Source organism: Podarcis melisellensis (genome assembly GCF_964234715.1).
Source record: "Podarcis melisellensis genome assembly, chromosome: 1".
Classification (NCBI taxonomy): domain Eukaryota; kingdom Metazoa; phylum Chordata; class Lepidosauria; order Squamata; family Lacertidae; genus Podarcis; species Podarcis melisellensis.
Window position 1 is genome coordinate 65,131,339 of NC_138528.1, and position 26,491 is coordinate 65,157,829.

The 26,491-nt window shown below is 42.4% G+C and overlaps 1 protein-coding gene across 1 annotated transcript in view; it reads left to right on the top strand.

Annotated features, from left to right (window-relative positions):
* The first annotated feature begins 3,753 nt into the window (after positions 1-3,753).
* The window catches only part of SPON1 (spondin 1), a 268,015-nt gene continuing 245,277 nt past the window's right edge, over positions 3,754-26,491 (top strand). Inside the window, exons 1-2 of the mRNA XM_081906840.1 lie at positions 3,754-4,604; positions 16,476-16,582. Of these exons, the coding sequence (XP_081762966.1) occupies positions 4,355-4,604; positions 16,476-16,582 (357 nt within the window). The 5' untranslated portion in view covers positions 3,754-4,354. The remainder of the gene's footprint in view (positions 4,605-16,475; positions 16,583-26,491) is intronic.

The window sequence follows — 26,491 nt, forward strand, 5'->3', positions numbered from 1 at the left end:
ATTCCAGGTGTTAGCTTATACACCCATGTTCATTCCTGCACACTCTTCTTCCTAATCTACAGGCACAGAATTAAGAAATTTGACCTCGGTAACCTTTCAAATGAATCTTTTCCCTTATCTGACAAGTGAACTCTTGAGTTTTTGCAAAACTCACGATGACTGTTCTTGATCAATGTACTACTAAACTCCTTAAAGCCATCATTCAACTTGCAACAGCATGCCGGAGCTATCTCTGCCCTGATTCAATCAATCTTTACCAGAACTAGACCTTTAGTATGTGGGTACCTATACCATTTGTTCCTAATTTTATTTGTATGCTGCTTTTCCAAAAACAGAATCATGCTCAAAGCAGCTTACAAGAAAGGAAACATGAAAGCATTTCAGAAACGAACAGCACAAAACAGTTTCATAGTAACAAAATAAAACAACAGCAAATACAGCAACATACCAAATATCTATCTGTCTGTCTTTCTGTCTATCAATCAGTATTACAAATATAACAAGATTACATTAACAGCATCCAACAGCTTCATCTTGATCCTAGAAACAGCTCTCCCATGATGTGGCTCACAGTCCCTCTCCTGCAGTCACTTGCAAGGCTTGTCGTCCCCCACCCCCACCCCCGCCCCAACATCATAGGCCTAACAAAAGGTTTTGCATTTTATGCAACAACCTGAGATCCTACACAATGACCCTATTAGTCTTGATAAATGTTTTAAAGCATTTTTTAATATGGGCTTGTTGCTCATTTAAAGCACACAAGCACACCCATCCAAAAACAATCCTGGGAACTATATTCTGTTACGGGTGTTGGGAATTGTAAATATGTGAGGGTTGAACTAGTTTCCAGGACTCTTGGGGAGGGGATGTGTGCATGGTGTATATGCAGCCTATAGCATGAACTGGAACAATGTGAAATAGAATCATGCTTTTCTACTTATTTAATCACCCATTTTGTGTGCAGAAACTAGGATGAAGGTGGTGGTGGTGGTGGTGATGATAATATATTTTGTACAGAGTGGAACACTCTGTGTCACACTGTATAACATAGGGCCATAGACTCTAGAGTACTTTCAAGGAATCTTTCAACATTGAGCGATCTGAAAAGGAATCTATGCCATTCCAGACACAGGACCCTTTCACTTTCAAGAGAAGACTCATTTCATTTAGGCTTACTATGAGAATATTGCTAGAACACAGCCCAGTTCATTGTGGGAAAAGGTCACCCATATTGGTTGTTCACCATGACCGATCTTCTCACTGAGGAATCAGGTGGTCTATTGGGACTCAACTTTATTGTTTTAGGTATGGATCCACTCTCTTTTACCCTCTCAATTCATTCATCTGGCTTCATTAACGCCTCCTGAATTAACACTTGAAATGGAGGGATAAAAACCCCTGCATGATTCTTTAAAAATGTACGACAGGATGCTTCGTAGGTATGAGGAGATAATGCATTCACTTTAAAGGAAAATGGTGAGGGCACCATGAGCAGTCCTTTTCCTTCATCATATTATCTTCCCTAGTAGCTGCTGTGTCCTGACCAGTCCTGTGCTTTTCCTGTAGCGAGGGAGGAAAAAATGCCAGAGATGCATGCCTTGGTGATGATGGCCAATGGATTGGAAATATCTAAATTATGCATCCTGCCTGGTGCCTGTTGATGGTTATCTCTCAGGGGTTCAGTATGTCTTGAGTTGGCAGGGGTGCCAACTTGAATAAAATATTGGAGGGGACAAGTAAGCCTCACCCCAGATAATTGATCGCAAAATATGCTACACACACACAATTTGAATGGTAATGCCCATCAACTTTGGGGGCCTGCCCTCTCAAATATTTTATTGGGGGGCAGAGGAACCTCAGTCCCTAGGAATTGGCTTCTATGGTTGGCAATGTGGACCACCACCAGCAGCAGTTGGCCACAAATGTGCAAAGTAAGTTAGACTGAAGACGTGAGAGAGCAGAAACTCCAAGAGTCCCTTTTCCAGCTTCCTTTACTTCTTTCTTTCAAGGGGCTCCTGCTCAGTCCTGATGGACAGTTTTGCAACAGGCCAAAAGCATTCTGCAAAGTGAACCCAATTACAAAGGCTTTTGAGCCACTGAAAATATTGCTGCTGACATGCCTTTTCATCCCATTTGTGGTGGACCTCAGGCCTGGTCACTGGGCATCTCCCTGGGGAATTGCTCCTTTCCAGGCCACAGCTCTTTCTGGTCCTGCTCTCTTGCTTCCACAAGTGCTTTTTTCTTGGCTTGTTGTTTTCCTCATAATGTCTCTTGAGGAGCTGAGGACAGAGAAAGATGTAGGTAGGTGTATAGATGCCTTTGACTTCTATGTGGCTGAAACATAGGGCTTCCCACAGATTGATGTTTGTTCCAATTTAGTAGTAAACAGCGACTTTTCCCGAGAAAAGTGTTGGGACAAAACCCCCCAAAAAACAAATCAGACCGGTGCCTAGAAATTGTGGCACAAACAGAAGAGTGGATGAGCCCTTACTCTGCATAGGTAAGAGTCGCAACTGTTGCTTCACCTGCTTTGGCTTCTGTTCCCACCTGGTCCTGCCCACCCATGTGACCCTCAGAAGGTTCCTGACAAGGGAATGTGGCCCTTGGACTGAAATAGTTTCTCCACTCTGGACCTCTGGAGTTATTCACTCCAGACCTACCATCAGGTATCTTACCTTTCTGGTCAATATTCTTGCCTTGGATCCATAACCAGGTGTTTTGTTTCCTGCACTCTAATCAGCCAGGTCCCCTGCTGGTAGGCCCAAGCCTTTGAACCTTCCCGCCTCAACTGCACTATCCACCACAACTAGCAGCTCTCCTGCCTCCAAAGACGCCATCCAGTGGTGCAGTTTGGTAGTTGAAGACTCTGGAATTAATGATATTGTGGAGACCACCTTGAGCTGGCAATGTCCATTACTTGGCTTGTGCCAACATGTAGCAAGGCAACATGTCAAGGAAATAAACAATTACCTGACTTTTAGAAGACATCTGAAGGCAGCCCTGTTTAGGGAAATTTTTAATGTTTGATGTTTAATCATGTTTTTAATATTCTGTTGGGAGCCGCCCAGTGTGGCTGGGGAAACCTAGCCAGATGGGCGGGGTAGAAGTAATAAATTATTATTATTATTATTAATCCTCCTGCCAGTTCTGCTTAAGTGGGAGCCCAAGGGCACCACAGACTCCATCCACCAGACAGTCACAAACCACCTGCCTTATTCTATAACGACATTTTTATTTCCAAGTAAGTGTCACTGAATGTATTTATTTATTCTTTATTTATTTATTAAATTTCTATACTTCCCTTCACCCTCGGATAACCAGGCAATTTGACAGTGGTGCTTTCTCTCGAGTAACCACACATAGGATCGGGCTGCTGTGCAACACACTTTCTTCTTCTTCTTTTTCTTGTTTTATTTGCTTTGGGGGCATCTCTTTAGCTTTGTACGCTTTTGTAAACCGCCCTGCGGTCTTCGAACGAAGGGCGCTCTAGAAATTTAATAAATAATGATAAATCCTTCAAATAACAAATGATGCCCCCTTCTTCGTGATGCTGCCAAAGTTTGCCCTTCGGAAACTTCAAGCCTTGCGGGAGGCTTGGAGGCAGGGGCGGCTTTGACACGTGTCCCTCTACCTCAGGGGTCCTCTGGCTTTTTAGGGAGGGCATTCCGCCTCCTTGTCCCTTCTCATCCGCAGAGTTCCTATAGACTGGGGCACGGATTTCGGTGATCGGTTCCCAAAGCACCTCCCGTTCGATCCGCCCAGTGGGGAACACTCCCCACCACACACACACACACACACACACACGTGTCTTGGCGCCGGCGCCGCGCAGCCACCCACGCACCCTTGCTCCGCTATTTCGCCGACCCCTGCGAAGAGAGCTCGGCTGCCTAAGTAAACATCGCCGAGCTGCTAATCACAAGGTCTGAAACAAAACAGCACTTCACTTCGGATCTGGGCAAGATCAGTCCTCCTCCTGCTGCTGCTGCTCTCCTTCGCATCGGCTAAGGTGGTCCTTGAGATCGAGCCGCTTCCCTGCCTGCTCTCGCTTTTCCTCCGCGCACCGGGGGAGCAGCCGGGGGGTCGGGCACCCATCGCGGGCTGCAGCCGAGCGCAGGCTGCGTTGCTTAGTTCCTGGCTTCGCTTTCTCCGGAGACAAGAAGAGGGGAAGAGAGCGCGCGGAGGGGAAGGGGGTACCTTTCCCTTGCCCTCGCCTCCAAGCTGCCCATGCTGCGCTTTTTATTTCTCTCTCGCCGCCCCAGCCAGATATAACCATTGCCTCTTTGTCGAGTCTGCTCCCCTCCCCGCCACCTCCCGCAAAGTTGCTGTCGTCGTCGGGGTTTGAGAGCGCCCCAGGATGGGGCTTGATCCTGCAGCCCCTCGCCAGTCTCCCGGGTACTGGCGAGCCTGGCCGCTGCTGGCGTGCGCTTTCCCCTTGGTGACATTCGCTTCCTTCGCCGACGAGACCTTAGAGAGAGCCCCCAAATCCGAAGGCTACTGCAGCCGGATCCTGCGAGCCCAAGGCACGAGGCGAGAGGGATATAATGAATTTAGCCTCCGCGTGGAAGGCGATCCGGATTTCTACAAGCCCGGAAACAGTTACAGAGGTGAGTGGGGCTGGCCGCTTCCAAAGGGCGCAGCAAGTGTCGGGCAACTAACCGGGATGGTGGGCGGGGGGGGGGGGGAGAGGTCTTCCCCTCTGGACAGAGGCAACTTGCTGCGATGCACGACGCTGGTTAGGGGGGTGGGTTGCAAATAAGGAGCAACACTTGTTCTGTTTTTTAAATGGAGTTTGTGTGTGTTGCTATCTCTCCCTCCCCACCCCCTTAATGCATGCTAACGGGGGGTAAAAGGAAGCCCTGTTCTACGACGCAGCACCCAGACTTACTCTTTTTACCTTAATTGCCCCTTGCACTTTTCCAGCGTTGCGACTAGAAATTATTTCACTTGGCAGAAGATACTTAATAGGCTGCTAGTGGTCTTGCTGTGCGACAGGAAAAGCAATAGGACTGGGAGAGCAGATGGGCCAAGAAAAGGCACCAGCTTTCCTCACAGTTTTCACTTAGGTCCCAGGATAACTACTTGGCGTTTATGCTACTTGTAATTCCTGCCCTGAGAAAGCACTCTGCATGCCCTCAGGAGCACTCAGGATGAGCCTTGGCGCTGAAAATATAGTCCAAGAAGTAAAAAAAAAAAAACAACCAAGAAGGAAAAAGAGTTTCACCTATTCCTGACAGCAAGAGTCCTGAGGGTGAATATTCTACGAAATGTTGCTCAGAGGTTTCCTCTAGTTTTCTCAGAATCAGAGTGTCTCCTTATAATAGGAGACATATCTACAAATCACATTTTCATCTTGAACAGCAGATCACTGTTAAGATAATAATATCTAACTTCCCTAGCAGGGCACTTCATCCCCCCCCAATTATTATTTTAAAATATTTTGGGAAAATAAGCCCACCTTGAATGCGCCCTTGAGCAAAAGTGTCAGATCCCATTAACATTGCAAACTCATTAACCTAGTTACCTTACGGTAGCCCCAACTTTTGAGGTTGGCATCTTCCCCACCCCCACAACCTTTAGCTAAAGTAAGTGAAAGAGCATCCTTCTTCTCCCATGAGGCAAACCCAGACAGGATTATATTCTTAGGCAAGGGAACATTATCAACTTGTGAATATTTGGGGTTTGGTTTGGGTTTTTTTAACAGTTGGAAGGAAAATGGGTTGAATAAAAGAAATAAAGCTGAATCTACATGTAAAACAACCACCATACCCTAAATTATTCTCCATGAACAGGTGACCAGCTGAACTTTGAGTTTCCAACTCTTTTCTGTGCCAAGTCAACTTGGCATCTACCTATTTGGTTTCTTAATGGCCTGGAAATATTCTTGCAAAGGTTTGAAAATTACTCGCAGTGAAAAGTTCTACAGAGTATTGTTTTTAGTTGCCAAGAAGGGTTTTTTGTTTCTTGGATCTGGAGGGGAAAATAGACTTTCAAATAAACTTCCAGAACAAACTTGCAGGAAATATGAAGTTTTTGCCAGCAGAATGCAATCAAATAATCATTTACACACACATTTACGAGTGGTAAAAGTTTTCGGATTCTGATCTCTGGCTCATTAGAGGATGTGACACTGGAAATTTAGCACACATTACTTGTAGTTTTCAAAGCTAAATTCTTCCAGATCCTCCTAAAACTTAGCCAGATGGGAGGAGCATGAGAAAATGTTGTAAGTATAACTTTATGTTTCCTACAGCAGTTTAATGTTGTCACTTAGCTTTATTTTTATTAACTGTCACAAGAATTTAACAAGTCTCTCTCATGCAACATGAAATGACATCACACAGTCTGGGGGGAAAATCCTTCCTAGGCTCAGTTGTTTGGTTTTTTTAAAAAAAGTAATAACAGTGATCTTAGAAAATATCTGTCTTATCTGAACAAAATCTGTGTAAGAGGCAAAGCTGATTAATTAAGGACAAACTGAGGCTTTGTTGCCTATAAATTACCAGGAAGCAAGAAATACTGGGCAGAAGATGCTGAGAAAGACAGCTGAGTTATAGCCAAAGATTCAGCAAATGATGTTAACAGGGACTGAGAGCATTAGTGGGGGAGAGGGGGAACCTCCTGGTGCCAAATCCTTAGTCTGTTTCTTATGTGTTTTTGTCACTGCGTGGGGTTTCTGGTAGAAGGCTTTGCCACCTGGAGCTGTTCTTCAAACAGAAAGAGCAAGCATGATTTTCCTGTTCACAACTGCTACTTCTCTTTGGATGAGCACAGGGTGTGAGGTGGTTTTTAACCATGGGAAGAAGATTCACACTTTTGCAGAGAGAGGAATCAACACATGGCAGAGCTGGCAGAGGGAGGTGGCCACTTCAGGCAGATGACTTGTTGGTTATTTAATTGATTTCTGCTGGATATGTGCTGCCAGGGAGATGAAGAGGTGCTTGTGGGATTTTGTGCCTCGGGTCCAGCTTGTCTTGGTGGAGGGCACCATTTGCTGCTCCACCTGAGGCAGCAAAATATCACAGGATGGCCTGGAACTTGGGACAAGTTGTTTTCCTGCCTAGCAGATGCTTCACACAACTGATTTCCCCTTTGGCCAATAGTTTGGTCTCCACGTGGCAGGATGTGTCTGGAAAATGTTCCTGTGGAAGAGTTCACCACACGTTTCTCTCTTTACTAGCATATGTTCAGGACCTGTTGATAATCTATGCTGCTTTGTTTGCATTCATGGGCTCAAAAGGGATTCTGTCACGTGGAGGGTAGAAAACATGGCCACATGTGGAAAGGTGCAGCTTGTAAAACAACTGTCAGTGTGCCTTTTGTCCTTTCTGAGGAGTGTGGCCATATGTCCTACTTGACAGGGGACACTCCTTGATTTGAAGGGCTTAAAGATAAAGAACCATTAAACGGGGGAGAGCAGAGAGTGCCTAGGAATTGCCCATCAACAATTAGCATCTGGACAGCAGACTAAGCAGGCACATGTCTTATCTAGCCTTCCCTACTATCCTTATATGTATTTAAGTTATACTCGTTGTTTCTAAATTTGCACCTATACATACGGCTTTTTCTGTAACAGTACCCACCAGTACAGAGTACCATGACCTCTTTCTTTGCTGCCCATGGCAGCCATTTTCTGTTGGCACCCATGACACTTTTATCATTATAACAGCACCTCATTTTTTTTTTTACCAAAAGCAAAGCAATTATTCATATAATTAGTGGGTGCACATTTTAGGCAACACTGTGTCCCATCCGGTTTGTTCTCCCTCTCTTACACTTCTTCTTTGGAGGCAATATGTAAAGGGCCACTGAAATAATTTTGTGAGGATGAGAAAAGCCTCCTTCCTGTCAGTGTACTTGATTTATTTTAGCATTCTCACCAAAATACATTCCCTGGGATTCCAGGGTGGGGTGTGGATAGCCATTTAAACTACTATTTAAATGCAGTGCCTATATATGCTTTATGTGGTATCTGTAGTGATTGCATTGTTCCAGAAGCAATAGGAGAGATGAGATAAACCTAAAAGAGTTGTCTTCACCTGAGAGCATGAGGAGGGTAAGGTAGGAAAGTTCCTTCTCTGCCTGTTCCTCAACCTCCCAGGTCTTCCTTTGCCTGAAGCATGACAAAAGTCTAAGGCTGCAATGTTATGTACATGTAACTGGGAGTAGGTGCAACTGAACACAGTGGGACTTATGCTCAAGCAAATTGAATATGCATATGATTGTGTTGTGAAGTCTACATTTGGGTCCCTGTTATCCTCTTGCCTGCTGTATCCAAGGTAGCTCTCTCAATTCTTTCAGTTAAGTGGCAGAGGAAGTCGTTGCCAGCTCTTTTGATTTTCTTTTTAGCATCATGAGTGTAGGTGTTTTCCTAACACTCTGCCTGCTAAAACTTTGACACTCTTAGCAATAGTTTAGAAAAACATTTTTCCTTTTATGATTGTAGGTAAAAAGCATTAAAATATGGCTGCAGATTGAACCCTCCCCTCCTGAAACTAAAAGATACATAAGTACCTGTAATAAACAATTCCTGAGCTTTGCTTTTTTACAAGCTGACAATTTCTGTTCTAGTCCTCTCACAGAGCTGCCAAATTTGCATATACAGTGGTACCTTGGTTCTCGAACGTAATCCGTTCTGGAAGTCCGTTAGACTCCTGAAACCGTTCGAAAACCAAGGCACAGCTTCCGATTGGCTGCAGGAGCTTCCTGCACTCAAGCAGAAGCCACGTCTGATGTTTGGCTTCCAAAAAAAGTTCGAAAACCGGGTTTTTGGCGTTTGGGAGCCAATATGTTTGTCTGCTAAGCCGTTTGGGAACCAAGGTTTGACTGTAGAGACAGTAACAAAGAATAATCCCACAGGATCACAGCAAAGGCCTATCTAGTCCAGGATCATGTCACCCACAGTGGCCAATTCATAAACAAAAGCACTCTCTTGTTCATGATCTGGTATTCAGTGACATACTGCCTCTGATGCTGGAGGTAATATATAGCCCTTATGACTTGTAGCCATTGATAACCTTGTTTCCCATGAATTTATCTGCTCTTATCAGCCCAGCCAGCATGGCTATTGAACAGGGACTGATGGGAATTGGAGTCCAACAACTTCTGGGGAGCCACAGTTTCTGTGCCCCGGTACCATCCCATCAGTGTTGAGGCAAAGGGCAGGAAAGTAGTATTACACTCTTATGTGTGGCACCCACCATATTATGCTCTTCCTACTGAGATTAAGATGGCTCCAAAGATAGGTGTTTCCATCAAGTGAAAACCAAGTGTTTCCTGCTGCCCAGTGTCCTAGTTATTGTCCTATGTTTGAGTCATCAGTTTTAATGGATTTTATATTATTTTAATATATTAAAAACTACTTTGGCATTTTGCTACAAATGAAAATCGGTACATGATTTTTAAAAGATTAAATAACTGTGGGAGTTTTGATTTTCTAGAACTGTGAGTAGCAATTCTGGAACCGAAGCAGAGAGAGGGTCACTAATAGTTCATCCTGACTCCCACCCCTTTAACAGACATGGGACTGTGCCTGAGGGCCCTTTCATATGCAGCAACAGTCATGTGGGGGCCTCCTTCCTATGGTGTGATCTAATGCTGCTAAGGTTGCAATGGGGTTAATCGATCTACATTGGTGGGCTTAATGGCATAGGTCTCTCTGGAAATAGAGGCACCAGCTAACAGTGGCTGTGTAAGAAGGCACAACATTTTGAGTAACCATCCACAACTGTTGATGTCACTATCAAAGGTGGGTAGGGAACTTTAATGGAGAGGAGCATTGCCTCAGCAGCTTTATGTTCAGAAAGCATTGGATACATCCTTATGTCTGAAAGTACTTTCAATTTCAGATTTTAAAAACTCAGTGCATGGATAAGCTTGGTGGGGTGGGGTCAGAAATATCTTAGCATGAAAAGAGCCCTGCTGGATCCGGCCAAAGGACCACCTACGCCTCTCTGCTCATTGTGGCAAACCAGATGCCCATGGGAAGACCATAAGCAGAACCAAAACATGTCAGAACTCTCCACACCTTCTGTTTCCAGCAACTGGTATTCAGAGGCATACTTCAACAGTGGAGGTAGAACATAGTCATTGTGGCTAAGAGTTATGGAAGAACCTTATCCTCCATGAATTTGTCTAATCTTTTAAAGCCATCCAAGATGGTAGCCATTACCATAGCTTGTGGTAGCAAGCTCCCCAGTTTAACTATGCAGTGTGTGAAGATGTATTATATTTTGTCTGTCTTGAACATTCATCATCTATTTTTCCTCTTTTACTATTTGTCTAATAATAATAATTTATTTATACCCCACCCATCTGGCTGGGTTTCTCCAGCCACTCTAGGCAGCTTATAGCATATATAAAAACATAATAAAACATTAAAAACTTCCCAGACTTAAGATGTCTTCTAAAAGTTGTGTGGTTCTTTATCTATTTAACATCTGAAGGGAGGGTGTTCCACAGGGAGGGTGCCACTACCAAGAAGTCCCCCTTCCTGGTTCTGTGTAATTTCGCTTCTCTCAGTGATGGAACCAGCAGAAGACCATCAGAGGAGGACCTCAGTATCTGGGCTGAGCCATGGGGGTGGAGACAATCTATCAGGTATACTGGAATGTCCAGCCTGACAAAGAGTTGTCACATATCACATGATGAACCTTGCATATAGAAAGCATGCTGGTCCTAACAAAAGGGGTCACTTGGCTGTCTTTGTGATTGGATTGTGAAACAAATCCAAGCAAAACAAAATCTGGTTTGGATCATCAGATATAAATTTGGCCCCAGTCCTACACATTGCTTACCTTTTCTGAACCCCTGAATGGGAGATCAGAGAACTGGGTTTCTCATGATAGCCTTTCTCTAAAGGAAGAGCAAGAAAAGAATACAATAAATAAAATACATGATCTGGAAGGTTTGACACATTTTACTTTACATGCATACATTTGTAAGTCACCAAGACAGATACAGAACATTAATTTAGATTTGCAGTTCACAAGGGGCTTGCTAAACCTACCTAAGTAGGTGGGTGGGGGAAACCAGGAGGGTTGCTTTGCCGAGCACTGGTCAAGCCATCAATCAGGGCTGATGGGTTGTGTATGGCTTAGGCTGCAATCCTATGCATACTTGGTTGGGAGTAAGTTCCATTGAAATGATTAAGATGGGACCTCTCCTAGGGAAAAGCACCAATTGGCCTAATTGCTTGAAGTTGTAATGTGGGGTTGGGGTGTGTGAGATAGAGGCTATTGTAAAAACCCTACTAGAAGTAATAGTTGGCAAACTTTTCCCAATTTGGGTACTGTATCAGTTACAATGCACTTTTCTCTTGATTACATACTGGCATGATATTATACAAGAGTACATGGATGGAAATAATAATTGCTAGTTTGTAATTGTGAGTCAGCCGTTTAAAAAGAACACAGCATTACAGTGGTAGCTCGGGTTACATACGCTTCAGGTTACATATCTTTCAGGTTACACACTCCGCTAACCCAGAAATAGTACTTCAGGTTAAGAACTTTGCTTCAGGATGAGAACAGAAATCGGGCTCTGGCGGTGTGGCAGCAGTGGGAGGCCCCATTAGCTAAAGTGGTGCTTCAGGTTAAGAACAGTTTCAGGTTAAGAACGGACCTCCGGAATGAATTAAGTACTTAACCTGAGGTACCACTGTACTATCAAATGCAGAAACTTTTAAGTATGAATACACTGTGAGTATTTGTTTGATTTTAGTATTCATGTATTCAGATTTTGCCCTATAACCAGGAGAACTGGGGAAATGGGGTGGGGGGCTAATAACTAGGAGACTCATGTAGTCAAATGACTCTGGAACGCTGTAGCACTGGCTTCCATGATGTGATAAAATTAGGAGGCTTGCCATATAAATCATGAGCACTAGATGCTCACCTACTCATGAAAGAGAATACTAAAATTAGAACACATAAAATTATTCCCATAAGCAGAAAAAAAAATAGACCGTACTGAAGATTCCCTTTTATTGGTTTATATTAAACTGGAATAATACACTCGTTCCACCAGAGTGTTAAACACTGGTTTGAATTCTCCACTGTATACATTCTTTTTAATAGAATAAACTGTGATCTGCAACCAGTTTAGTTAAGCATTATGCAATCAATCTGCAGGGAATTCACAAGTGATTTTGTCCATAGAAAATGTTTTAGTTTTATTTCAAAGTGGGTCCTCCCCTGCCTAAAAAGTAACCAACAAACAACTCCTCTTTGACAATTTGATGTGACATTTTGGTTTATTGTGGCCTCTTCTGAAAAAGCAATATGAAAACTGAAGTACATTGTTTAGTACAGAGTAGAAAAAAATATGGGGAGAGAGATCCATTCCCTTCGGCAATGCACTTTTGACATTTTGCCTAGCTTTGCATTAGTCAGTGCTACTGTGGCTTTGTTGTATAAAGGAAGGGAATTAAGCATTTATCTGTGTAGCTGTGATCCCATCACATTTCTCTGTAGGAGGAACAAATGTGAATCCTACTAACTAAGAAGGGATTTATACAAGAAGGGGTGGAAATGGATATTGACCTAATGAACCACTGCCATAACATACTAATTCTGTTTGCTGAGTTTAGCTTCGACTGAGATTGTGCTTGTTTTTGTTGGTTTCTGCTTTCTTCTCTGTGCAGCGAAGTGCTTGTCACGAGACAGGTTGTTTACATTCCACAGAGTCTGTACTGCACAGGTACCAGGTGGAGACTATCATGAGACCTACTCACCCACCGTGAGGTATGAGAGCATTAGGCTTATGCTCAAGCTAGCTGCAGAGGAGAATCTACACATTAGTCACCATGATGTGAATACAGCTTTTCTGTACGGATCTCTAAATGAATCACTTTATATGCTTCCACCTGATGGCGTACAGGTAAAACAGGGATTTGTTTGTGCTCTGAAAAAGTCCCTTTATGGTCTCAAACAAAGTGCACGGTGTTGGCACACAAAACTCACTGAAGTATTGTTTTCTCTAGGTTTTAAGCAAGGGAAATCTGATCCATGTGTATTTGTCAAAGAGGAGGGGCAAAAGAAACTGTATTGTTTGTTTTATGTTGATGATCTTTTATTCTTTTGGAAAGATGTCACAATGTACAATAACGCCCTAGCTCAACTGAAAGAGCACTTTGACATGAAAGATAAACAACTACCTATCTCTGGAAATAGAGAGAGATCAAGATGGTAACATTCTAGTACACCAGTCACGGAAAATTGCTGATGTGTTAAGCAAACTAAACCTGATGGATGCTAATCCTGTAGACACACCGATGATAACAGGTTATCAGGTAGATGACACTGAAGAAGCATTTTCTGACACTACACTGTACAGAAGTGTGCTAGGCAAGCTACACTTCATTGCCAGATGTTCAAGACCAGACATTGCTGTTAGCTGTACTTTGCTAAGCAGACTAGTCAACAATCCTACTGTTAAGGATTGGAAAGCTCTGAAACGCATAGCGCGGTATTTGAAAGGCACTATGCATTACAGACTGAGATTTAACAATCAGAAGTCTGGTGGTCTTGAGATATTTGCAGATGCAAGTTTTGGAAGTGACACTACAGACAGGAAAAGTACGTCTGGAGTTTGCTATAAGTACAATCAGGGTCTATTTGATTGGTCATGCAAGAAGCAAACAACAGTTAGCTTAAGTACTTGTGAAGCTGAACTGAATGCACTGTCTTATTCACTTAAAGATTGTGAATGGTTGTTACAATTGTGCAAAGACATGGAAATTCCTGTCAAATGTCCAATCCAGGTTTACCAGGACAACAAAGCATGTTTGGCTTTGCTGAATTCTGAAGGTTGTAAGCAAAGCACGAAGCACTTGCAATTGAAATTGCAACATGCTAGGGAATGTATTCAGAAGGGACTCGTAACGGTGTCCTATATGCCAGGTAATGAAATTCCTGCTGATGTATTGTCCAAGATTGTATCAAGGGATCAACACTGTACCTATGTGCAGAAGTTGGGTTTGTACTGATATTGTACGAACACGCTGCCCAGAGATGTTCACAGAAAGGGGGAGGATGTTGGTTTCTGCTTTCTTCTCTGTGCAGCGAAGTGCTTGTCACGAGACAGGTTGTTTACATTCCACAGAGTCTGTACTGTTGGTGGTTTTTCCCACGGGAACGGGAGACTGGATATGACGTACACTGGTTTCCTGTTTTTCACTGTTCTTTGCAGTTTCAGTTTGTGACTCTCTCCGTGCTTTTGAGGAGAGATGACGCTTTCTCTGCTCTGGCAGAGGGAAAATGTTTTTCTGTAACTTACCAGCTTTGAACTGTAAATAAAGTAGTATAGAGCATGTTGGCTCATACTTTTCATCATTCCGCTGTGCACTGGACACTGCTTATCAACAACAGTTTTGAGGGGTGATATTCCACTAAGATTTGCTCGGAATAGACCTATTGAAATTAATGGGCATAACTTAGTCAAGCTCATTGATTTTAATGGGTCTACTCTACATTACTTTTATGTGGTGATTCCCCCCCCCCAAGTGCTTTTTCCAACCATTCTGTCAATGAGAAAAGGAACTGCATGTGGAAATTATCAAAGGAGAAGGAAGAATTTTTCATAGATGAGGGGTAGGTTTTTTGTTGAGCTTGCCTTGGTTTCAAGGTGACCATGGGGTGTATGTGAGTGACCTTTCTTTCATCTCCCCCATGGTCTGCACTTCCTGGGTGACTATCCTTTCTGAAAGCACCATGACATCCTCAGCTGGACTTATTTGTAAGCAGGAGAAAGTGTGGAAGCTGCCACTATGTTATTTTGTTCTAAAGTGAAGTCTTTTTATACTTTTAATGAAAGGAAAAGGAAATAAATCCCCTTAAAAACAAAATCATCTGTAGTTTCTGAAGTGGCTGAAACTAAGGAAAGAGGTCAAAGTAGACAGCTGTCTGGAAATATTGATTCTGATCTCTTGTAGCAATGGAAAAGAAAATTCGATGGAAGGAATCATTTGGAAAGGAATCAAAACCAGAACTATCAATACAAGTATATACATTTATTGAGAATCTACTTATTTGGAAACTCTCACAGCCAGATAAGACTACATAGAAATAAAGCAGGATTCTGCACAAAGTGTTACTAAAAATAATAAGAACAATTTGACCAAAAGTCAAGTTTGGTAGAAAAGGGCTCTTCATTCTCCAATAGGAATTCATTCAATAGGCCAATTCAATAGGCTTTTCATTCTCCAATAGGAATTTCTGGCACATCACAACCAAACTACATGCAACATTTAATGCAAATGCACCTTTGCATTTAACATGCATTGTTTGTTTTAATGAAAATAGCAAAATGTTTGTGGAAGGCTGAGGCTAGTAATTAACAGGATCAGAGCACACACAGAGGGAGCACTTGAACCATAGACTTGTAGAGTTGGAAGAGACCATGAGGATCATCTAGTCCAAACCCCAGCAATGCAGGAATCCTTCACCCAATGCAGGTCTCAAACCTACAAGCCTGAGATTACGAGTCTCATGCTCTACCAACTGAGCTTATCTGCTTTCATCTCCTCCTGAGGTCCTAAAGAAAACCCTTCTCATGAAACTGGCATTTGTGGGGGAGGGGAGAGAGAAACCCATTGGCACTAACTGGACACTTAATTTCAAATACAAATTTTAAATCAAATGCTCTTGGTGTTGTACAACAGCTCAAGTTCAGCAGGTTGTGTTGCTGGGCTAGTTAAAAGAAGAGAGATAAAACTGCAAGTTAAGCATACTTTCTAGAATGTGAAGCCTTGTGCATGAACAGTGGATTCACTCCTTAGTATGATTGCTTTGCAGGAATGTAGGATTGTTACAAGGAACAAGAGAGCTGCATTAACTGCTGTATGGAACCACAGTTTTAATTCCACTTCCAGCCCACTGTGGGAGATCAGCCCCAACCAGGAAGTTAGCACTTTAAACGTTGCTTCGTCTGTGAAATTGCCAAGAGGCCTTTGGACAGCCACTCCAAGCTGCCACAGCCCCCATCTGAATTATAGGGATAATAGCGTTGATTGACTTTATGGTGTTCTTGTAAAGATTCCAAAAAATAATGTACATAAAGTATTTTGAAACACTGTAAGGTATGTAATATGCATATATAAAAGCATTATTAAGAAATGGTGGCTGGTCTTCTAACATTAGTAAAACGTTAGCCCTGTGTTTGCCAAGATCAAGGTGGTAGATGTGGACATTTTCCAGGGCCCCAAGTCCAGCAGAGGGGCCCCAAACAGCCCTACCATTTCCACTTTCCACAGAATATCTAAGAACATCATAAGCAGTCTAAGAGAATTCACTGTTTGCATGCCCTGTTTCCTTCAGGTGAAGGGACCCGACTGACAGTGCCATGACTGAAGCCTGCCACCACCCACTGTAAAAAAATAAATGAATCCGGAACCAGTACTGTCTAAAGTATATTGTTTAAAAGCTCTGTAGAAACAAACTCATTTTAAAAGTCTTATTTTCCTGCCTTTTCGCCCCCAGTAACACTTTCCGCTGCCACTCCAGCTTATTTTCGTGGATTCACACTGATTGCTTTGAAAGAGGGCAAAGAGGGAGAAAAAGAAGAAGACCACGCAGGGACTTTTCAGGTGAGTAGCTGGCTCTTGAACTTCACCTTCAGAGAGTCTGTCTCGATGGTTATTTCACAGCAGGATGGATACTGTACAAAACAACATAATCTATTTGTGTTGATATCAATATCTCTGTAGTTGCAGGCATGGGATAAGCTTTGCAACTCCAGCTAAAGATCAGATTTCTACGGGAAAAGATTTCGGCATGTGCTGTTAAGTTGGCTGCGGAGTTTAGTGGATTTATACACTTATAGTTCAATCTTAGGCATGTTTGCTTGGAAGTAAGCCCCACTGAAGTCAATGGAACTTACTTCCAAGTTAAGTATGCATAGGATTGCAATCTTAAAATAATTTGACAGACAAGATGCAAGAAATCGGAAGTTGATGCTGGTATGCAGCTATTCATAACAAATATAATCAGCTCCAAATATTTTTGTAATGTTTATTTTGTCCAGCACTTGGTCTCTTTTTGTCCACATTCCTTTTTCCAGACTAGCAGATATTATTTTAACATGGTGGTATTTTGATAGCTATGTTGTTTGAATCTAGTCGTCATCACTTGGAAGTAGGTCCCACTTAGTTCACTGGGGTTTGCGCCTAAATAATTATGCATGGGGTGGTCAGTCTTACTGAAATGTGCTATTGCAAACTGCAGTCTGGTCTGCTTTGTCCTGGAGCCCTTGAGTTTTCCAAGAAATCATTAATCACATGACTTTCATGTTTTCTAATGGTTCATGAACTAAAAAGCAAATAAAAAACAGCTAGTTCAAGTTAGGAAGGAATATTGTTTTTGCATCTGTACTGCTAGAAAGATTATATTTATCAATTACACTGACTTAGTGAGACCACTGTTGCTCTTGTTGACCTCCTCTGAACTTGGGAGTTTTCTACCTGGAGTTTCCTCAACACTTCATTCAGTTGGTCAACAGCTTCCAGCTCAGACTGCATGAACATATATGTGAAATTAGGATTTATGTGCCCCAACTTTACACTTTCTTACACTGAATTGTATATGACATTTTACTGCCCATTCACCTAGTTTGGAGAAATCCTTTCCGAGCTCCTTGCAATCCCTTTTTGTTTTAACCACCTTGAACAACTGATATCACCAGCAGACTTTACTGCCTCTCTACCTACTCCTAACTCTAATTCATGAATGAAGAAGTTAAAAAAACACAGGTTCCTTGTGGGCTTCACTTTCGACATCTGTCCATTGGGAAAACTGTCCATTTATTCCTACCTTCTGCTTCGTGTTCCTTAACCAGTTATGTAAGAGCTTACAGAAGTTTTCATGCAATGTAACATTGATTTGTGCTTCAGAATATCAATACGGAAAATACAGTGTATAAATCCAGTGGGCCATACAAAAGTCTTGGGAATGACCTTGTGTAACCTCTTACACAATTTGGCTGGCCCAAACTGAGAAACTCTTCTGAATTTGGGATAACTTTTCTCATGCAATGCTCTCTGCAAAGCTGGAAGCAGCATTTCTGAGAAGGTAAGAGGCTTTCTAGGGACGTGGGTGGCACTGTGGGTTAAACCACAGAGCCTAGGACTTGCTGGTCAGAAGGCCGGCGGATTGAATCGCCGAGCGGGGTGAGCTCCCGTTGCTTGGTCCCTGCTCCTGCCAACCTAGCAGTTCGAAAGGATGAAGTGCAAGTAGATAAATAGGTACCGCTCTGGCGGGAAGGTAAACGGAGTCTCCGTGTGCTGCTCTGGTTCGCCAGAAGCAGCTTAGTCATGCTGGCCACATGACCCGGAAGCTGTACGCCGGCTCCCTCGGCCAGTAAAGCAAGATGAGTGCCGCAACCCCAGAGTTGTCTGCGACTGGACCTAATGGTCAGGGGTCCCTTTACCTTTACCTAAGAGGCTTTCTGCTAATGGAAGAGTGCCCTTAGGTCCACCCTGGTATCCAGCAAGCACATGGTCCTGCAAGTTCCCTCACTTCCTCCATGATCATAGCACACCATATTGTCATATTGCTGAATTCTCCACCTCACCCCCTCCGTGACCCCGACTAATAAGTGAAGTGTCAAGGCTCAACTCTATCATTTAGAGAATGTGTGGGGCAACATAAATTCCTCTTTGTCCATTTTTATCTTAATTGTTTGCTCATTGAAGAGTTTATAACTTGTGCAATCAATCCAGCAGTTGTGATCCTATAAAATACATAATCTTAACTTTATTGTGCCTGGGGTGGTTGTTTTTTTTAAACCCAGATCATTTTCATACTTCACAGACATCTGTACTGAGTCATGCAGCTTAATTTTTGCTGAAACTTTCAGCTGAGGATGTTTAAGCAGAAAAATAAGCACTCTCTGCTTGATAACAATATTATCCACTATTAATAATATGGAGTTTGCCAAACTAGAATAGGATTTATTCTTGCAGATTTAGTATTCTTACAGGTTTACCATTCTGTGACATGGGCTTAAGCATTTTAGAAAAAAACATATCAAACACTTTCTGGAGAGCCACAAGGAAACTGACAGTGAAAATAAACTCATTGTCCCCTGTTTGTAAGCTCCTTTTCTGCTAATACAGAATTTAGAAACACATGGAGTGTATTGAACATGCTGATGTTCCTGCCTTCAATCTGGATGGACTCTTTGGTTTTTCATATCTGCAGCCTATATATGTATGTAAGATTAGAATTGCACATAAAAACATATGGGCCTAACATGTGAAAGGGCAGTCCTATGTCACACCCACCCTTCCCTCTCAGTAACATGCCACCCAACCTACCTTATGTTCTGCCTAGTCTAATGACATCAAGAAGGGAAATAAACTGTAATTCACATTATGTAGCACAGTGGTACCTCTACTCATGAACGTGATCTGTTTCAGGGTGCTGTTCACACCCTGAAAAGTCCGTAAGTAGATCACTTCTGTGCAATGCACATGTGGCGAAACCCGGAAGTAAACACTTCCGGGTTTGCCGCGTTCACAACCTGAAAATCCGATGAGAGGAAAAATATGAGAGGAAACTTGACGTGGGGGTGCAGATTTTGGTTTCTAATACCTTCTTGGTCTACCCTTATTAAGTGCAGCAGCAGAAGGGCTGACGCTCTAGAGGGGACAGATTTTCACCTGGGTGCCAGGCCACCTCCCTGCCTCTCACCTGCTTGCTCACAGTAGCAACACCTCCTTCTCTCTTTTGGGCAGTTTCTTCAGGAAAACAGGAATGTTTTCCATCTCCCCAAACCCTGAGATAGTGCAGCTGCCTTGCAGATCAAAGGTCCCAGGTTCAATCCCTGTCATCTCCAGGTAGGGCTGGAAATGAATGAAGAATCTTTATTGCTTTATTATAGCAATAAAAACAACAATACAATATACAAAGAATAGAAATAAAAAGTCAATTATATAAAATACTTTTTAGGGTTTGAATCAATAGTCAAATAGTGGATCTTATTTTGATTGCCCCAGCTAAAACCCTTGCAACCTTCGCTGTCACCTGCTCATCTTGATCTACCAAGAGAAAGGACACTGTGGCAGTGGTTGGACAACCCAGAATGGACAATAAAGGAGGGGTGATAATCTCATTCCTCAGTCCTTAGAAAGAGTGCAAGCCAGAAGGGCACGTGCCACCAATTCGATACTGAGGTAGGGCTGGGAAATATTGGGAAATATGGTCCAGATTGGTGTATGGCAACCTGACAGTCTCACGTCCCAAAGTAAGTTCAGCAATACTATTTTCAATATACTGAGGGATTTAGGTCTAATGCGTGGCAAAAGACAAGGAACAACATGGAAATTATATGAAACGGCAATATTCAAAATTCGAATTGTGAATTTAACAGGCCAGTTTAAGAAGACTAGAAAAAGTTAGGTCATCACACAAGTAGGTCATCACACAAATGTTAGCAAGTACAAATTAGTGTGGATCATTTCCCGTAACTTAATTATAATTTCTCCTTTACTATAAAAAAGTGGTTATTTTCTTCTTTCCACAGTTGGGCGCATTCCCACCATTAATGTCCTATTGTAGCTAATTTCCAATTAACTTTTCAGCACTGACAAGAAAAAGAGGTTTTACAAGGGTCTGGACTCCAGGCCTAACTTTTTCAGCATCAGACCAGTAAAAAAAAACCCCAGTAAAAACATCCCTTCACTTTGCAGAAGTAGGCAAGAATTTTGAACTTTTGATGAGAGTTGGCAGAAAATTGAATTTTCTAAATATCGGCAAACGCCTCATGGATCTCAGCGGAGGAATAATTATTAAGCTATTTAATTAGTTTTATTATACCGCTTAGAAGCTGAAATCAGCATTTTAATTGGCAGATGAATATTTCAAAAGTTTTCGAATAGCTAAATTCATATTTTTTTGGCATGAAAGAGAACTCATTGCCCTTCCACCTGCAAACACTCTATTAAGTGCTCTTTGTAGAGCTAACACCTGCCTGTAATGCCTGCGTTCATTAAAGATTCAAGTATCAGCTTCACTAATGTGTAGCTTTGCGTTATAGTTGCCCTGTGTGCCACTAGCTGGGTGAAAAACGAGAGTTCATAAGTGCTGCATTAGGATTATGCCAGGCCTTTAGTCATGAGGTGATGCCACTATTTTGCAAGCAGCTTTTGTACAGGTTTTTTTAAAAAACAAAAACAAAAGCTTCCAAGCTGCCCAACTCCCAGCAGTGCAAGCAAAGGTTTGTGCCACTGCTGTTGAACTGGCATGCTGAGTGCCTCAAGTCTGACACAGCCATACAGAGCTGAGGTGGCACCTCATAGGTTCATCTATTCCAGCATTGGTGCAAAGCGCAACTCACTCCTTGCATAGTACCATACAGGGCAGTGGCGTAGCGTGGGTTGTCAGCACCCAGGGCAAGGCAAGTAATTTGCGCCCCCTAACCCGTGGATTTGCGCCCCCTAACCCTAACCCCCAGATGTCGTGCCTGGTGCGGCCGGCTCCCCCTGCACCCCCCACGCTACACCACTGATACAGGGGTGTTCTTGGAGAATGTTGCTTTAAATACAGATTCAAACTAAAGTTTGATATATATTTTTAATGTAGAATGTTTTGAAACTTTGAAATGTCGACTGAAGTCAATGTTGTTATACAGTGGTACCTCTGGTTATGAACTTAGCATATTTTTTGCTCCTGACCATAAGATGCGCCTAGTTTTTAGAGGAGGAAAAGGGGAAAGCCCCGTTTTTGGGGGGATCAGCTCAAAGTTGTGCAGCTTCTTTTGCAAAGAGGAAAAGCCCCCTTTTTTGAGGATCAGCTCAAAGTTATTGAGCTTACTCTGCAAAGGGAAAAAATCCTGGTTTTATAGGTTTCAACTCACAGTTCTGCAGCTTCTTTAAGAAAGGAAAGGGAGCTGTTTCTACAGTTTCCAGACAGATAATCTAATCAGCCAGTCACATGTCGCTGGGGAAACAAACAGCCTCCATCTGCAGAACATTCAACAATGGAGGCCTGGGCAAGGGGGCGGGGCTGGAAAGGGAGTCAGCGATTGAGCACACATTCGCTCCATAAGATGCACAGACATTTCCCCTTACTTTTTAGGAGGAAAAAAAGTGCGTCTTATGGAGTGGAAAATACGGTAATTCATTCTGGAGGTGCGTTCTTAACCTGAGTTACCACTTTAGCTAATGGGGCCTCCTGCTGCTGCCGCCATGCAATTTCTGTTCTCATCCTGAGGTAAAGTTCTTAACCCAAAGTACTACTTCCAGGTTAGCAGAGTCTGTAACCCGAAGTGTTTGAAACCTGAGGTGTTTGTAACCCGAGGTACCACTGTACAGGGCAATGTTGCATTTATCCAGCATTTCACTCTACTCTCCTAACCAACTTTCATACATTTGTAAAAAGAGCATTCAGAAGGAAAGTGTGCTTACTGAATGTAGAAGCAGGAGAAAGCGAAGGATCTGGCATCTGGATCCTTATGTGAAGGGGGAACATGAGTTGCACTCACCTCATGGAAAGTGAGGTTCTAAAATTATCCCAATGAGTGAAAAGGTGCTAACCAGTGAGACGTCTAAAGGTAAATATCTGTTTAGAATCATGCACAATTCTTCCAGCAGAGATGGGAGGTATGTGAGATCTGGAGCAAGACATGGAGGAAGGTGTCATCCAGCAATAGCTTCTTTAACTATCACTTGCAAGACTGCTCAGGGCCGACTTTTTGCTGCCTGAGGCAAAGGGCAAACTAGCACCTACACTCCACATGCAGATGCTGACCAGACTGCCGTTTGAAGTTATTAAACACTGGCTGCAGGGTGAAGGATAGCCTGCATGGCATACACACAACAGAGGAGAGTGCTGGCCCTCTTGAGGCAGTTGCCTCACACTACCTACTGGCAGGGCCAACCCTGCAGCCAGTTCCATTGGCGCTTTTTATGCTGCTGGTGTTGATGTGCAATGTGTATTTGCATGCAAAGGCCAGGGCTGCTCTTTTGAGCCTTCTGAGTGGCTGTGGCACCATCTGATTGCTTTAAGGACAGATTCAAACTTGAACTATTTTAAAATGTAGAACATTTCAAAATTAAAAGCTGTCACTTTTATTATTATTATTATTATTATTATTATTATTATTATTATTAAATGCTGCAATTGTACAGCATTTCCTCTTAAGCAGTTTTCATACATGCATACACATAGAAGTGGGAGAGAGCAAAGGCCTTGCATCCTGATTCTTATATGAAGGCAATTCATGAGGTGAACATACCTATGGAGAATATCACCACTGAACTACATCCTTATCACAAGGCCAAATAAGACTGAAAGCCATGCTTCTCATCATCTTTGCCTCATTTTGCAGCCTTCCCATCTAATTAGTGAAATGGGTTGTGTATTTCATGGAGGGAAAGTCTTTCATATAATGTTCCTTAATTTCAGCTCAGATCTATTTTCAGTAGAGTTTAGAATCATTGTTGACTTTATTGACTTACAAGTTGGATGATCATCAGAATGATGTTTTAAAATAGCAAGGTATTAATGCCAGAAAAACACAAGAGCTGCTGAAACAAATGATTAAAAATATTAATTCTATAAAAGGTACCAGTGCTTTCTTTGAAATGCCACACAACCAAAGCGTATCCATGAAACTGTTTAAAATAATCTGTATGCAGCCAAGCTAGCAGTGTAGGAGACCTACAGAAAAAAAAAATGACAAGGGGAAGATCAGAAAATAACCTATTCATTTTAATTTATGATTCTTTGTACCTGATTACAAATCCTCAAAGATAGAACTCAAATTAATGTTTCCACCTTATTTTTAATGCATAAATAGGTTAATATGATGAGAAAGCCTGCAAATCTAGCAATTTTTCAAGTGTTCCGATCATTTTATATCCTCATCAAGTTGGAGTCTTAGCACTTCTGCATTAGATGACTGGCTTGGGTCTGGTCTATGGAGTCCATTTGAGCCTCCAAAGGCTTTTTCTTGCTGATTTGGTTTTACATGTTCAGTAACTCAGCAGGTCTGGTCAGCCATCATTAATCATAAATCAAGGAGGTCTTGATCTTTTAAATAGCCCAGCTGTTCAAGCATCTGTGTAGACTATGCAGAGGCTGGAAAAAAGAAGTTTACTTCTTCATTAGCTTTCTCCTTTCTACCAGTGCCATCTTTGTCACAGGATTAAAGGCTTCAGATGAAGCTCAAAGAGAATTGGAAAGATGTAGCTGCATCTAGTGCTGCAGTTGCATTTGCAGAACAGACACACACGTGTGCAATAGAAATTCCCTTTCCTCTCCTGCCATGCCTCTTGCAGCCCCCAACCACCACTTCTCAACACCTGCTCCAGAGCACTGGGGGATCTCCAAAGCAGATTGATGGGGGTATGTGGGGAAGGGGGAAGCTTCACTGCATGAGTAGAAATCTAATATTTAGTCTCCTTGTGAAAAGAAGTGCCATCATTTTGATGAGTTTGAAATTGGATCACTATAAGAAGGCTTGTAACCATGATCCTGTACCAACGTAGGTCAGATTGGTTCAAGCCAGAAACCCAGTCTAATAATCTTTCTTGGAGGCATAACAACAATAGTTTTGCTTTAGGGATTTTTAATCCAGAATCTTTCAAATAAAGAAAAAATTCCTTCCTTTTTGAGCTCCTCTCTACCCTGAAGATCTCTCAACCCTCTTAATAAACCTCAAGCCAGAGGTCCTCTATTTCCCCAAATGCCAGCAGCCAACCCCATCACACAGCTGCTTCAGCAGCTCACCTGAGCTGCAATGTATTTATTTTTACAGCACTGTAAAAAACTCCTAGGCAAGGCTTTGGATAAGTTACTGAATAACAACCACCCTATTTAGGATTAAGAAGGATTTTCTCTGTGTCTGTTATTTTCCCCAGCTGTAAGCACTACAGATGGGCACCATTAGAAATCAGCAATTGAAAAAAACCACCATTCTCTTTGGGAGGCAAAATGGAAAGATTTTGCAGACATGCTCAGAGATCCCAGTGATATCTCAGATTGAATTAGATGATTGGCTACTTATCTGACCCTCTGGGAAATGTGACTGAGTTATAGTTAAGTGATTATATTACTGGCTTATGGTCACTCTGTGATCCTCTGTGACTTGTGTATTATGCTCTCTCTGTGATCTCAGCTGTTAAGTGATCATGTTTTGTGTGTGTTTATATGTGTCTGTGTGTATATACACAAAAACACACACAGATAGGTCATATTACAATTGCATTTGATTCTGTTCCTATTTGAAGGGACCCTTTCATGGAGGGACCATGAAGTTACTCAGTTTGTCCTGCAAAATGTCCTAATCCTTGCATGTGTTAACAAAGTTTCCTATCTTGATGTAATCAGTAGATTTTATCAGCTTGCTCCTATTTCACTCCTCAGTGTCTCTAATGAAATATTGATCAGCACGTCCTACGACTCATCTTTGAGGATCTGCACTGGGTACTCTTTCCAGTTTGAAAGTTTGCTTTTTAGCAGAACGCTTTGGTGTTCTTCCCTTTGACCAGTTCCTTTCCCATTGTATAAATCTGTACTATGGTTCCAATCCCCCCCCCAATTTTATGAACATTCCAAGCTGACTGGTATAGAGTCAGTGATAAGATGAATGCAACTGAGTGAGTTGGTTCCAGACTTAGTCTTGCTTAGAGTAAACCCATTGAAATAAATAGGAATCAAGTTACTCATTGCTAACTTAATTTCTCTTGATTTCATGGGGTCTGCTCTAACTATGACTAAATTCAGTGCTTTTTTCTGGGGCTACGCATACCCCTAAACATTTTGTGAATCTAACTTTGGCTTCATTGAGGAGCAGTACTTCAATATGAGTAGAAAAATGAGAGTAGCCCTAAACATTTTTTTTAGAAAAAAAGCACTGACTAAATCTATATGCAGCCTGTTGCTTTGTCCCATCTCCTGCCAACCTAGCAGTTCCCAAATGTATCAGCGCTAGTAAATAGGCATTGCTGTGGCAGGAAGGTAAATTGCATTCCCTTGCTTCTGTCATGGTGTCCCGTTGTGCCAGAAGCAGCTTAGTCATGCTGGCCACATGACCTGGAAAAGCTATCTGTGAACAAATGCCAGCTCCCTCGGCCTGAAAGCAATATGAGCGCCACACTCCATAGTCAAATTCAACTGGACTTAATGATAACTGTCCAGGATTCCTTTACCTTTTTATCTTTTTTACCTGCCTAAAGCTCACCCAAATTACTAAAATATGTGACATCTATTGCTAGTCATAAAGTAGAAACATCGAAACAAATAGACTTCATGAAGATGACAGTGGGATATCACCCAGCCACTGTTGTGAAGTTAAACACAGAATCACAACAATATGTTAAACCAGCAGTAGCCAAAATGGTGTCCTTCAGTTATTGTAGACTATAGGATAAATTCAAGGCAGCAGTCTTGATCACTGTGTCAGCACAAGCCTGACAGAATGATCTCCCCTCCACGTTGTTCTGGGGCTGTCTCCACTGAGGCAATTTGGGGGGTGGGGTTGGGACCGTGGGAGG